The sequence below is a fragment of the Polistes canadensis genome, unplaced genomic scaffold, assembly GCF_001313835.1.
Source record: "Polistes canadensis isolate GaletaPanama2010 unplaced genomic scaffold, ASM131383v1 scaffold_51, whole genome shotgun sequence".
Lineage (NCBI taxonomy): Eukaryota > Metazoa > Arthropoda > Insecta > Hymenoptera > Vespidae > Polistes > Polistes canadensis.
In genome coordinates this window covers 749,491-761,972 of record NW_014569598.1, presented here as the reverse complement: position 1 = coordinate 761,972, position 12,482 = coordinate 749,491, and the positions used below count along the sequence as shown (strand labels likewise).

The window sequence follows — 12,482 nt, the reverse complement described above, 5'->3', positions numbered from 1 at the left end:
TATTAATCGAGATTTTGATTATAATATATGCACACACGAAATAGCATGAAGCTATGACGATAATAACACAAAAAACACGACGCGGAAAAGTTCCTCCTCTTTGACGACACTGACCAACACGTGTTACCACCGGCTCGTCGAAGAGGACTGGTTGGCGTCCGGCTCGTGAGCATCTCGTTATTATTGAATTAGGCCGGCCCCGTGGTCTGACATCAGACCATGTGGCATCGGCCAATAGGAATGCATCTTTTGCTAGCGCATGCGTATTATTTATTTTGTCGGTGCTTCTCGATGTGCCGGCAGGATCGACTGTTGTTCCTTCCAATCCCTTTAACGTTATTCTTCTCTTATCTCTTGTAAGTCATTCATGTTTTTCCACGATTCTTTTACGAAATAGTTTATAAATAGACGAGATGCGTTAGACCAATTTCGAATTAATATTCATTTTAATTTCATTTTAATGATCTCAACCATTTTTTGAGAGAACGTATCTTATGTTAATGTTGCTTCGATAATTATTCGAAATGTTTCTTTAATCGATCTTTTTTCTTTTTTTTTTTTTTTCTTTTTTCTTTTTAAATATGTCCATCATCGTTTATAATGAATACGTAATTTTTATTATGTGCATGTTTAAATATAAACGATGACTTCTTTTTAGTAACATCGTCCGATAATCATGTGTTTCAATTATTCATTTTTGTAAGTATTTTAACACCTCTTACACACATATGTATTTATTTATTTATTTTGATATTTTCTTTGATGGATCGAACGAGATTCTTCCCATAGATTTATGAGAAACTATCAATATAATTTTATTGCCAATTACGATTACTTCTGTCAGAAAATTCTTTTCTCTAGTATAGAATCGATAATCGTTGTTAGATTAGATAAGAAAAATAGCATTCTTTTGAATCATTCTATATAATAGAACCGAATTATTATCGTTGTGACAAGAAATTTGAATAAAAGAATAGATAACTAACCTAAGTTAATGATATTCACAATATTATCACAAATTTCGTGTCGCCGTCTGACGGTATTGTTTTACATTAGCGGAGATACAAGCTATGAAAAAACATTTGTTATTATTGCTAGATATTAGAAAAAAATTTACAAATTATTATTAATATCATTTAATGATGTTTATTGGGGTTAGGATAATTTACGTATAATTAGAATTACATCAAAATTCTAATTCATGTAAATTAGAAAAAAAAAACTATTTCACATATGAAAAGGTTACTAATTGAATATTTACAAACGTTACTGATCAGTAATTTGAAAAAATATATAAATATTGATTAATTTTTTGATTAAGGTATTAGTTATATAAGGTTTAAATGTTTTGCATTATTGATAAGATTGAAATGACACAGCTGCTTATAAGAATTAATTTATTAAACGTTGAATTATAATTTGATCGTAATGATATTTACTTCATTCATTGTTATGAATGACAATTTATCTTTGATTGATTAATAAATGTATGTTAACATATGTATTTGTATTAAATCAATTTTCATTCTATGTATTGAATTCTTTTGCTCTTTTTTTTTTCTTTTTTTACATTATTAAAAGTGTAGCTTAAACTTAAAGTACAAAATTACAAAATATAAATGTCATCCACTGATTTATCTTTGAATTTTTGCTTCAAAATCGTTCTCCAATCTACGTAACGATTGTTCGATTCATGCATAATTTATTGAATGAAAATCGTGGAGGTCACCGGAAAGGATATTCAATTTTTGAAAAGTTTATCGATTATTTCCTTCACCTCAATCACGTTATGTTTCATACGTTTGAGTCAGATATCCTTATCACATTGCATATATATGTATACATATGTATGTATAAACACATATAGCAATGTCTAAGCTGATCTGACGTGATAAGAAAAAGAAATAATATTTTTGTATATTTTTTATTTCTATAATTCTTATTTTCTATCCAGATAACCCCTAGTAGATTGGTATAATCTGATTAGAGATCAAAGTCGTGTGATTTGAGTTTTTACCAATTTCTTTCTCTCTTTCCTGGATATATTAATTATATAGCTAATGTAAAAAAAAAGAAATATAAGTTCCCATGGACGTTACCACTTTAAGACATAACGAAAGAAATGGCATAACCTCGCTCTTAACAAGACCTTTGTGTTACATCCAAAGCATCTTGCCTAACTCCATAAAGGCGATCTTACCAACTATACCGTATTCGAATGACGATGGTACTATACTTACATGAACAAACAAAAGTCGAGCTTAGCTTACAATTAGATTAAAATTAAAATGAAAAATTGTATAATTTCACAATTGGTTAAATGACAATATTCGTTTTTAACTTTAATTTTTTAATTTTACTGCGTACATCGAAGCATTACGTCAAAAAGTAACTCATAACATATTCATTATCTTTTTTGTTATTTTTTCAGATAAAATTACAGTTAAAATTGTAATAATTTTTTAAATTATCATATATTTACATGTATCAATGTTTAAAAGATCGAAATTTTTTCATTTCGTAGTAATTTTGTTTATCGTTTAATCGTCTAGACAAAAATACTATATTCCTGTTTTTAAATTATCATATATTTCCACGTATTAATGTTAAAAAAATTGAAATATTTTCATTTTCTAGTGATTTTGTTTTTTGTTTATCGTTTATCGTTTAACCTCTTAATGCATATACGTAACGTTAGAATTTAAATTCGTTTTTTAAATTATCATATAATTACACGTATCAATATTGAAAAGATAAAAATATTTTCATTTCGTAGTAATCTTGTTTATCGTTTAATCTTTTAGTCAAAAGAATCCTATTCGTGTTAATTTCGTAACTTAAAAAGAATAAAATTTTCCGATAGTCCTGAATGCTCGTAAAGAAGAAATATCTTTTTTAGAAATAAATATATATACGTAAATATTTAAAATGAAAATAATCTTAGAAGAATATAAACGAAGAAAGAAGAATATTAAACTTTTAACTAATTTTCTGTTACATAAAGAAAAAGATAATTTGTTTTACAAACAACGACGTAATTACTTTTAAAATAATCATTTTTCTTTTTTGTTTTTCTTAAAAGTACATACGTAATTTTCTTCATTATTAGATATAATGAAAAAAGAAACTATAAAGAACACTTATTATTTCATTGTCAAAGAACTTGACTCATATTTTATGTTTTAGGAAGAATTATACGTTTTCTGTTTTTATCAGTCTTTCATACTCCTTCTTGTTATCATAGGTCGATTACGGGCCATCGTTAATCGTCGTGTCAAACGCGTGGTTTAAAATGTTCCTCTTCTATTTTTAATCAAATGTAACGAACGTATATATGTAATATCGATCATAAAATATGACCATTGAAACAATAATCATGGTGTGAACACTTAATCATTGCGTGAAAGATATACAAGAAGAGAAAATAATTTTTTATCGATGTTCTAATTTCGATCATAATTTCTTTCCCTTTCTTTTATTCTTCAGTTTAACCACAATCAGTATAAATACTCGGTTGTACATTATACATATTAGGATTACGTAAATTATTACTGGAATTATTTTCTTTGTCAAGTTCATTGATAACAGGAAAGTTTATATGTATTATGTAATAAGAAATGGTATCGTTTAAAAATTATATTATTAGATTGACAACTATTGACGACATTTTCGTAATGTACAATTTAAATATTGAGTTGCGTTGAAGTGCTGATCTAAAAATATATCTTCATGATTATTTTTAATATTCTTTTCTATTTTTTCTTATATATATTTTATTAAATTTTATTCCTTTTGTTTTCGCCCATTTTTTCCTTTCTTTTTCATGGATTCATTTGCTTCATCGAGCCTTTCTCGTTCCAACTCCAAAGCTCTTTGTTTTCTTCGACAAGTTGGTGTTTTCGAGAACCATGCTATAATTAATGATATTTAATGAAACGAAAGAAAAAAAAACAAAAGTAACAAATATTCGTGTTCAATGAGTATCGATATAGAAAAATATATTTTTACATAAAAATGTGTCTTCTTCTTCACGGTAAACCGGATCTTTGGTACTAATGGCGTTAATTAATTCTGCATGTGTTAACGGATGTGTTCTTAATTGTACCATTCGTTTTGTCGTCATAACCTGTAATACACTTTATATATATATATATTTATTTATATATAATACATAAATACTCTTTTTTCAATTATATTAACTAATTAAATAAAAATGTCATGAAAAACTTTTATAATTAAAATTAATCCAATTACGTAAATACCTCATCAACGGCATCCAATATCGTACCAATAGTAAATCCATCACAGATTTTATTCATTGCTGATATATCGAATTGTCTGTTTATTCCGGAATACTGTATTAGAAAATATATAATAAATATAAATAATAATACAAATGTGTGTGTCGAAAAGCGTAGATAAATAGAAATAATTTTGCACTTTTATAATTGGCACGAATTTTTGCGGTCAACCGAAAAGAATATACTGTTTTCTATGATGTTTGTTAAAGAAATTCGCGTCGATTTGACGATACTTTTATGTTACTTCGATATTATAAATTGGCGAGAACAATCTAATATTATTTATATGTTGAATTCTTGCCTTGTATAATAAATTTCTCCAGACAAGTGACATACTGCCATAATCTGGTCTGGGAAGGTATACTATTTTGTCATAAGTTTGATATAATAATTTTTGATCAGCATCCCAAGGTGAACTTGTCGTTCCAATTAGTATAACTTTATCTTCGTTAGTGATACTTTTTATCAACTTAGGTAAATCTTTCTTGAGACGTTTCGGATCAGTTTTGTCAGTTTTTGGTGGTTTTTTAACAAATGGTTTTTCAGCATTATCCATAAAAATGATCGATGGTTGTAATAATCGTGAAACCTCGGTAAACAATAAAAAAAGAATGACATTATTAATCATCGCGTCTTCTATATTTGGTCTTTTTAAAGTCGATTAATCAAATATGTAAATCCACGAATAATAAATAACGTACTAATTTAGACGCAAACAATAACTATTTTTTATACTGAAATATTAACCGATGAATAATAATTTCATGCGAGGACGGGTGTTCGTTGTTGTAAAGGAAAAAGTTTTAAAAAATATGTATTTGAACGATACTCTTAGAAATAGTAACTTAATTAAGACAAATATTAATCTACCTTGGATATCAAATGGACTAACATAATCAATCCAGTTTTTCCAGGATATTTACCAACAATATTAGAAGGTGTAATATCGAAAAGAGTAGCACCTAATTCAGTACAAATAGCGTTTACCAACATTTTCTTCCCGCTTCCACGAGGTCCTGCTATTAGAACAGATCTTACAAGAGGTGTTAGTTCTCTGAGAATACTGTTGCCTAAAGGAAGAATACAATACTCTTTGATTAATTGTCTGATGTCACCTAAAATAAATACATTTGTACAATTACACAATTGTAAATATAAACAACATAAAAAAGTATATTGTGTATGAGACTGTTGACTGACTTGATCCACTGTACATTGATTTTTTATTTAAAAAAATACTTACCTAACGTTGGTAAAATATCTTTACCATTCTGAAGAAGTTCATAATTAGCATAAGATTTCTCGACCTTAAAATCAGCCAATGAAGTTTTTCGATAGAGTTTAATAATTCCTTGAGTGAGTAGTTCTTCGAAAAGAGATTCTGTTGTTCTATCTGGTGTCAAATCCTTTTCTTTTTTCTTTTTATTCTTTTTTCCACTACGGCGAATACGTTTTTGCGTTTTCTTACCACGTTTACTTTTAATACCCCTATCTCTGTCCAAAGCTGCTTGAAGAGCTTCTATATCATCTAATTGTTATAATTATTGTTAAACATGGTTTATAAAAGCTTGTATTATTTATTATAGAACCTCTTTATTAAAAATTTGTCCAAGACTTTTCTAGATCTGGCGATCTATTAAATCAAGGAATTATTGGTCCTGTTATGTTAGACCAAAAAATAAAATATACCTCTCAATTTTTGATCCACTCCAATTCTAATTTCTTCTTTAATTTCTTCAGTTTTATCAGCTTCTATCATATCTTTGTAAGGCTCCTGCATAGGATTCATAGACTCGTCTTTGTTTTTCCATACTTTTTGATACTCTTCTTGTAAATTAACCAATTCTGGAAGAAAATTCGAAGGTATAGATTTAAAGTAACTCAGTTCGGTTTCATCTTCCGATTTTTCAGGCTCGCTACTTTTTTTCGTTTTGGACTTTTTCGATTTTCTCGATTCTTTCGAAGATACTCCAGTTGATTTACTTATCGTACTCTCTGTTCCCTTTAAAAAAAAATATATATATGTATACATTTACATATATAAATATTAAAAGTGTGCGTATATATACCTGCCTACTGAAAATAAATCTAGAACCTCCACTTTCAACAGATGGTAAATCCGGAATTTTGCCGGTCTGTTGAAAGTAATCATTTATCCAGTTTCGAATTTCGCTTCTAATATTCTCTTCCATAACGCCACTCCTTTCTTTGCGAATTCTTTCCGTAATCTCATTTATCAATTTTTCATAGATTTCTCGAAATTTTATCTGCTTTTCATGACGATAATGTATAATTTTATTTGTTTGCCGAATATTTTCCATCGATACTTCGTTAGGCGGGAGCATACCTAAAAAAGTACGCGTGTATTTTTCGTATAAAATCGTCTCGAGTTGCTGGTTTGCCCCCGAGCGAAATTATATTAATTTAAAAGAGGAATAATTAAAGGATTTTAAATAAAAGAAAGAAACAACAGGAAATATGGAACCTATCAGCAGCATTTCGTCTAATCGTCTTTTTCGAATCCAACGTCGAGTTCTATAACCTTTCCAAATTTTTTGAATTTTTATCGCAGCAGCTTCAATGTGTTCCTGATCTATTTCCTCTGCCTCTTGCTTAACCATTGATTTCTCTTTCATTTGTCGTATTTCCTTCATAAATTGGAATCTTATTCGTCCTTGTCTTGCTCTTTCCTGAGCCTACAATAATTTTATTATATAATATATAAATAATTTGTAAATAAATTAATATTTTATATTTTTAATTAAATATATTGAAGAGAAAGTTTAAAATCAATATTGATAAAATTTGAAGTTCCACCCTTTCCACCCCTTCCACCCCTTCTATCACAGCTTCCCCTTTTTTCGTTTTATTTTTATTTTCTCGAGAAATTATTAATATGAAAAGCATACGTTATCATGTAAATGTTATTATAACGAATAATAAATAAAATTAAAATATAAAAGTCATATTTAAAAAAAAGTTTCTTATTCTACCTGAATTAATCTCACAGCTTCTAATTCGCTCATCGTTTTGGATACAACAATCTCATCCAGAAAACCAATATTTCTCAAAGTATTTTCTATGAATTCTCGTCTATCGTCTATTTCCTTTTGACGTTCTCTCGTAAAGTATCTCGGTATTCGAATTTCAACATCTTCTGGAGTAACGCTATATTTAATTAATATATCATCGTAGTAACTATGTTCAGAAAGATCAACGTTTACCAATTCATGTTTCAATTCTAAAACTCTTCCTATCACTGAGTCTAATAATTTCTTAAGTAGGATACGTTTTTGTGGTTGAATTATTTGATCGTAACACTCTTCTAACTTGTTGCAAACAATGATGTATTTAACATACAATTCCGAAACAATTTGATGTGCTTTATTTCGATCTTTTTGTGGTTTTGAATTTTGCAAACACGAATCTGCGCGTATTAATTCATCTAATGTGTTTTGTGTCTCTTTCCAAAATTCGTTGTACATTGCATTCGACATTATTTGTTCTTTTTTTACTCTTATTTTTTCCACAAATCTTTCGATACTTTTAATTAAATCTAACTAACACGAGGCTTCTAATTAAAGACTTGAAATTACAACTAATACTTCGAAAGGAAAACGCATACAGTTTTATTTGCCTTAGAGATTGTTTGATCGTTAAAAGCATTATGATTCATTCGCGTGTCCAATTGCGTCATTTTTTGAATTTCGCGCGTAAAAATTTAAGTTGACCTACGTGTGTCATATATTTTACTTATATCTTTATTACTTTTTTTTTATACAGGAATATTTATTTTTATATATATTATTTGATCAATGTAAATATTATTTAGTAATATTAATAATAATATTTGAAAAAGATTAAAATATAGGTAAGCCAAACCTTGTAATTTGACTTACTATTGTAGTTTCTTTATATGTGCTGACAGGTGAAACTGAAAACAACTAAAATAAATTAGAATAAATTGTACTGAATTTAAATAACGATATTAACTAATGCATATATAATTAATAGACAATTACATAATTTATCAAATTAAAATTTTAGATAGAAAATGAGGAATATTTGTAATTTAAATTTAATGGGTATTATCTTATCATGCATACAAATAAAGTCTTTCGTAAGTAAAATGTATTCAATAAATAATTCTAATTATTAAGTTGAAATAAGATCCTTGGCTTAAAAAAAGTAATAGATACATTTTTCTTTTATTTATAATTTAAAAATATTGATAACAATATTTAGAAAAATTCGATTATTTCGTAAACTCTCGAGAATAATATTATTTTCTTTCAAAAATTATTGTCGAGTATTATTTCAAAATTTAATATTGAATAAGCTACATTTGCAGTTGGTTTTTCTTACTGCAATATCAAAAATAAGAATAACAAAACATATTTTAATGAAAACGAAGTTCAGTAATAGGAAAACACGGTAAGTAAAAGATAGTACTCGTAATTACCAATAGAATAGGTGATGTCTTCAAGCGGTGCAAAATCGAACTACAAAGAAATTCAAATAGCTTTATTTCTACCATGATTCAATTTATTATTTATAAAAATTACATTATTTAGAACAACAAAGTATATAAAAAAGAAAAACAATTTTTAAATATTTGTGAATAAATTATTAATCGTTATTAATAATTATAGTTATTGTGCAAAAATGTATTCTAAAATTTGAATTATTAAAACTTGTCTTAAAAATATTTTAAAAATTATAATAATAAAAAAAATAAAATATTAAATATGCAGGCTGTGATATTAATTATAAGTACATTTCTTTTGAATTTTTAAATGTCTTACAATTAGTGGTATAAGAGAACAAAAAAATCTTGTTTACATGACCTTCGTTGACCTTGAAATATACAGTTATCGGTAGTTGAATTTTATTTTAAAAATGGCTGTCATTTATAAGTAAATAAAATACACAATTTGATTTTAAAAAATTAAATTGTATAATCGTTAACCCTTAGCAAGAAAAATAAAATTATTTTTACTATACAACTGTCATCCAATAAAATTATGAAACTTTCGTAATAATTTTGTTGAACTTTGTATAATATTACAATGAAAATATTGTGATACACCCTTTATATTGATAATAAGATTAACAGATAGAACAAAGTAAGTTTAAAATGTTAATATAAATTAAATCGTAATTTCAATAATTTTATTAAAATTTAGAGAAAAATTAGTATTTCGTTACATTTTCCAATTGTTGGTATTACATAGTACATAAATAATAAGAGAGATAACCGGCAACAGTCTTGAAGTTCGATAAAAGATATTCGCATCATGTAACAGATTCGATTTTCGCAATGCAACTAACTTAACATTGCAACGTGCTTCAGAGTGTTCCAGTTAGCCCTAGTCGTCCGTTTCAAAACGTCATCTTGGCTATTACTTACTGGCTAAAATAATATTCTTGTAAATACACGGATCACCACCGTTTCACGGGTGGTGATGATAACGAGACATTTGTAGAAATGGCGACGGCATTAGAGCAATTTGTAAATAATGTGCGGACGCTTTCAAAGCAAGGTAAAATCAAAATGTGTGACTTTTTCTTTGATGGATGATAATATAACCTATAAACAATATCCACTACATATTTTTCTGTTCTACATATGTATCATTTTCATATTACAATATCATTCATTTAACCTATTTTTAAAACAATCTATGTTAATTGTGTCATTAATTAAGCGATATTTCATTCATTTATTCAACATTTTTTGTTATATTATGAATAAGAGTTATATTATGAGCTTTTCTACAGATAAAAATTTGCTTTGATTATTATTAGGCCAAACTTACTACTTTTATTAATAACTTTTTGATAGAACTGATACGATTATTTTATAAATAATATATGTCTATGTGTAGGTATATGTATGTGCATAGGTAGAATAGATAAAGGAATAATAATGAATGGGTTCTATCGGTTTCTTTACTTTAGGTAACTTTCGGGAATTATATGATGTTATAAATAAGAGTACCGAAGTATTAATGAAAAATGGACAACACCTAGATAATGTATTGGAAACGTTGGATTTGCAGCAACACTCCCTTGGGATTTTGGCAGTATTATGCGTTAAATTTTCATTGCCTCATCCCAGCGGTAGTTATGATCTTGATTCTTATAAGCCATTGTTCAGTCAGGTCCAAGAATTTATCATAGGGTGCAACAGCGAACAAATTCAATTTGCACCCGATACATGTAAGCTTATATTGAAAAAAAAGTATTTCTTTTTATTCACATCAGCATTAATAATTCTTTTTTTTAATACTAATTGTATATTCTTGCTTTAGAAGTAAAACATATTGTGTAAGATTTAAAATCAAATATTGTTTTTTCTTGTAGATGCGGAACTATGTCATTTACTAACTCAAATTTTAGTTGAATTGCAAGTGCCGTTACGTGGTATAGAATTACTGCGTAGAGCTATACGTAAGATTCAACTGTTTGACAGTCAGCTAACTTCAATACATGCCGATCTCTGCCAATTATGCCTTTTGTCTAAGTGTTTTAAGCCATCGCTTGAGTTTCTTGATATTGATGTTACTGGTATTAGCCAGGAAGGTGGACAATTTGATTCAAAGTTTTTTTTACTTTATTATTATTATGGTGGTATGATATATACAGCATTGAAAAATTATGACCGTGCATTATATTTCTTTGAAGTGTGTGTAACGACTCCTGCTATGGCTGTCAGTCATATTATGTTAGAGGCCTATAAGAAATATATTCTGGTCTCTTTAATATTGCACGGAAAGATCTTAAATTTACCTAGGTACACGAGTCAGGTAGTTAATAGGTACATCAAACAGTTAAGTCTACCATATCAAGAATTAGCGACAGCTTACCTAACTAACAATTGCGAAGATTTGCTAAACATCATTAGAAAATACCAAGAACTTTTTGAGAGGGAGCACAATTCGGGATTAGTTAAGCAAGTCCTCAGCTTTTTGTACAAAAAAAATATACAGAGGCTGACTAAAACTTTCTTGACACTTAGTTTAAGCGACGTTGCAAGTAGAGTTCAGTTGGCTGGCCCTTCAGATGCAGAGAAATATATTTTAAATATGGTAAATTCTACATTTTATTAACATTTTTTTAATCGTATAATATATATATTCAACAATTTATATTTTTGGTACGTACTTTTTGATTCTAGATAGAGGATGGTGAAATTTTTGCGACTATTAATCAGAAAGATGGTATGGTAGTATTTCACGACGATCCGGAAAAATATAACTCACCACAAATGTTAGCCAAACTCGAGAAAGAGATGCAAACTTGTGCAGAATTAGATAAACGGGTGCTCGAGATGGAAGAGGAAGTTGTTCTTACGCCACAATATGTTAGAAAAACTTGCGGTCAAAACGAACAGGACGATCAAACAGTTGGACCCACAAATGTCACAAATGGTCAAGCTCAGTTGAAACATAACTCTTACTCTGTGTAACATACATACGTCGTTGTGTATTATCTTTATTAAAAAAGAAGGAAATTAATGAAATAAGTCTTGTTGAAGGCCAAGCACAAGTACATTTTGAAGCCTGTTTTGGGTAAAATATTTCAAATCTGTCGAAATTTGTCTAAAGTAATCTATTTTGTACAAAGATTCCAAGACTACGATTAACAACTTGTAAAGTTCTAAACGATAAGAAATTAAGGCTGAAAACTAATCGCAGTTCATCGATTCTAGAGTTTTTCGTAATAGTAATATGACTCTCATACTTGTGAAACGCACTTTGAAAAATAACGTATAATAAAAACACGAGCGTAAAATAATAATATTAATATTATAATAATACCAATAATAATTATTATAATAATGAAAGTGTAGTACCTTATCTGTAAAAAGTTACCAATGTATTGGAATATGCTTTATCTCATAATTATTATTGAGTTTGTTTTAATATTTGCATATAAAATTTATAAAAAATTAATATCTAAAACAGGCTTTATAAGTAAAATTACGTAGTAAATAAATTAAAATATCGTGGTATTTTATCCACAAGAGATCATATTGTTTTGAAAAAAATAAGAATACACACAATCACACACGCTGTTTCATACATGAGCATTTTTAACTAAAAGGCAAACTTAATAAATTATTGAAATAGTACAGCTTTCTAAATGTATAAATATGTGTTTAAAAAACTTAGTACT

General features: G+C 27.8%; 2 protein-coding genes across 2 annotated transcripts; one reads left to right on the top strand and one right to left on the bottom strand.

Moving 5' to 3' along the window:
• Positions 1-285: 285 nt before the first annotated feature.
• LOC106785470 (COP9 signalosome complex subunit 3) lies at positions 286-12,444 on the top strand. The gene is made up of 5 exons (XM_014745984.1): positions 286-356; positions 9,655-9,844; positions 10,263-10,523; positions 10,668-11,392; positions 11,482-12,444. The coding sequence occupies exons 2-5, from the start codon at positions 9,790-9,792 to the stop codon at positions 11,770-11,772; spliced, it is 1,332 nt and encodes a 443-aa protein (XP_014601470.1). The 5' UTR covers positions 286-356; positions 9,655-9,789; the 3' UTR covers positions 11,773-12,444.
• On the bottom strand, positions 3,635-7,798 carry LOC106785456 (IQ and AAA domain-containing protein 1). The gene is made up of 11 exons (XM_014745941.1): positions 7,295-7,798; positions 6,787-6,997; positions 6,371-6,648; positions 5,991-6,303; positions 5,545-5,829; positions 5,172-5,416; positions 4,603-4,890; positions 4,263-4,355; positions 4,009-4,126; positions 3,803-3,911; positions 3,635-3,713 (listed from the first exon to the last, which is right to left on the bottom strand). The coding sequence occupies exons 1-11, from the start codon at positions 7,796-7,798 to the stop codon at positions 3,635-3,637; spliced, it is 2,523 nt and encodes an 840-aa protein (XP_014601427.1).
• Positions 12,445-12,482: the final 38 nt, after the last annotated feature.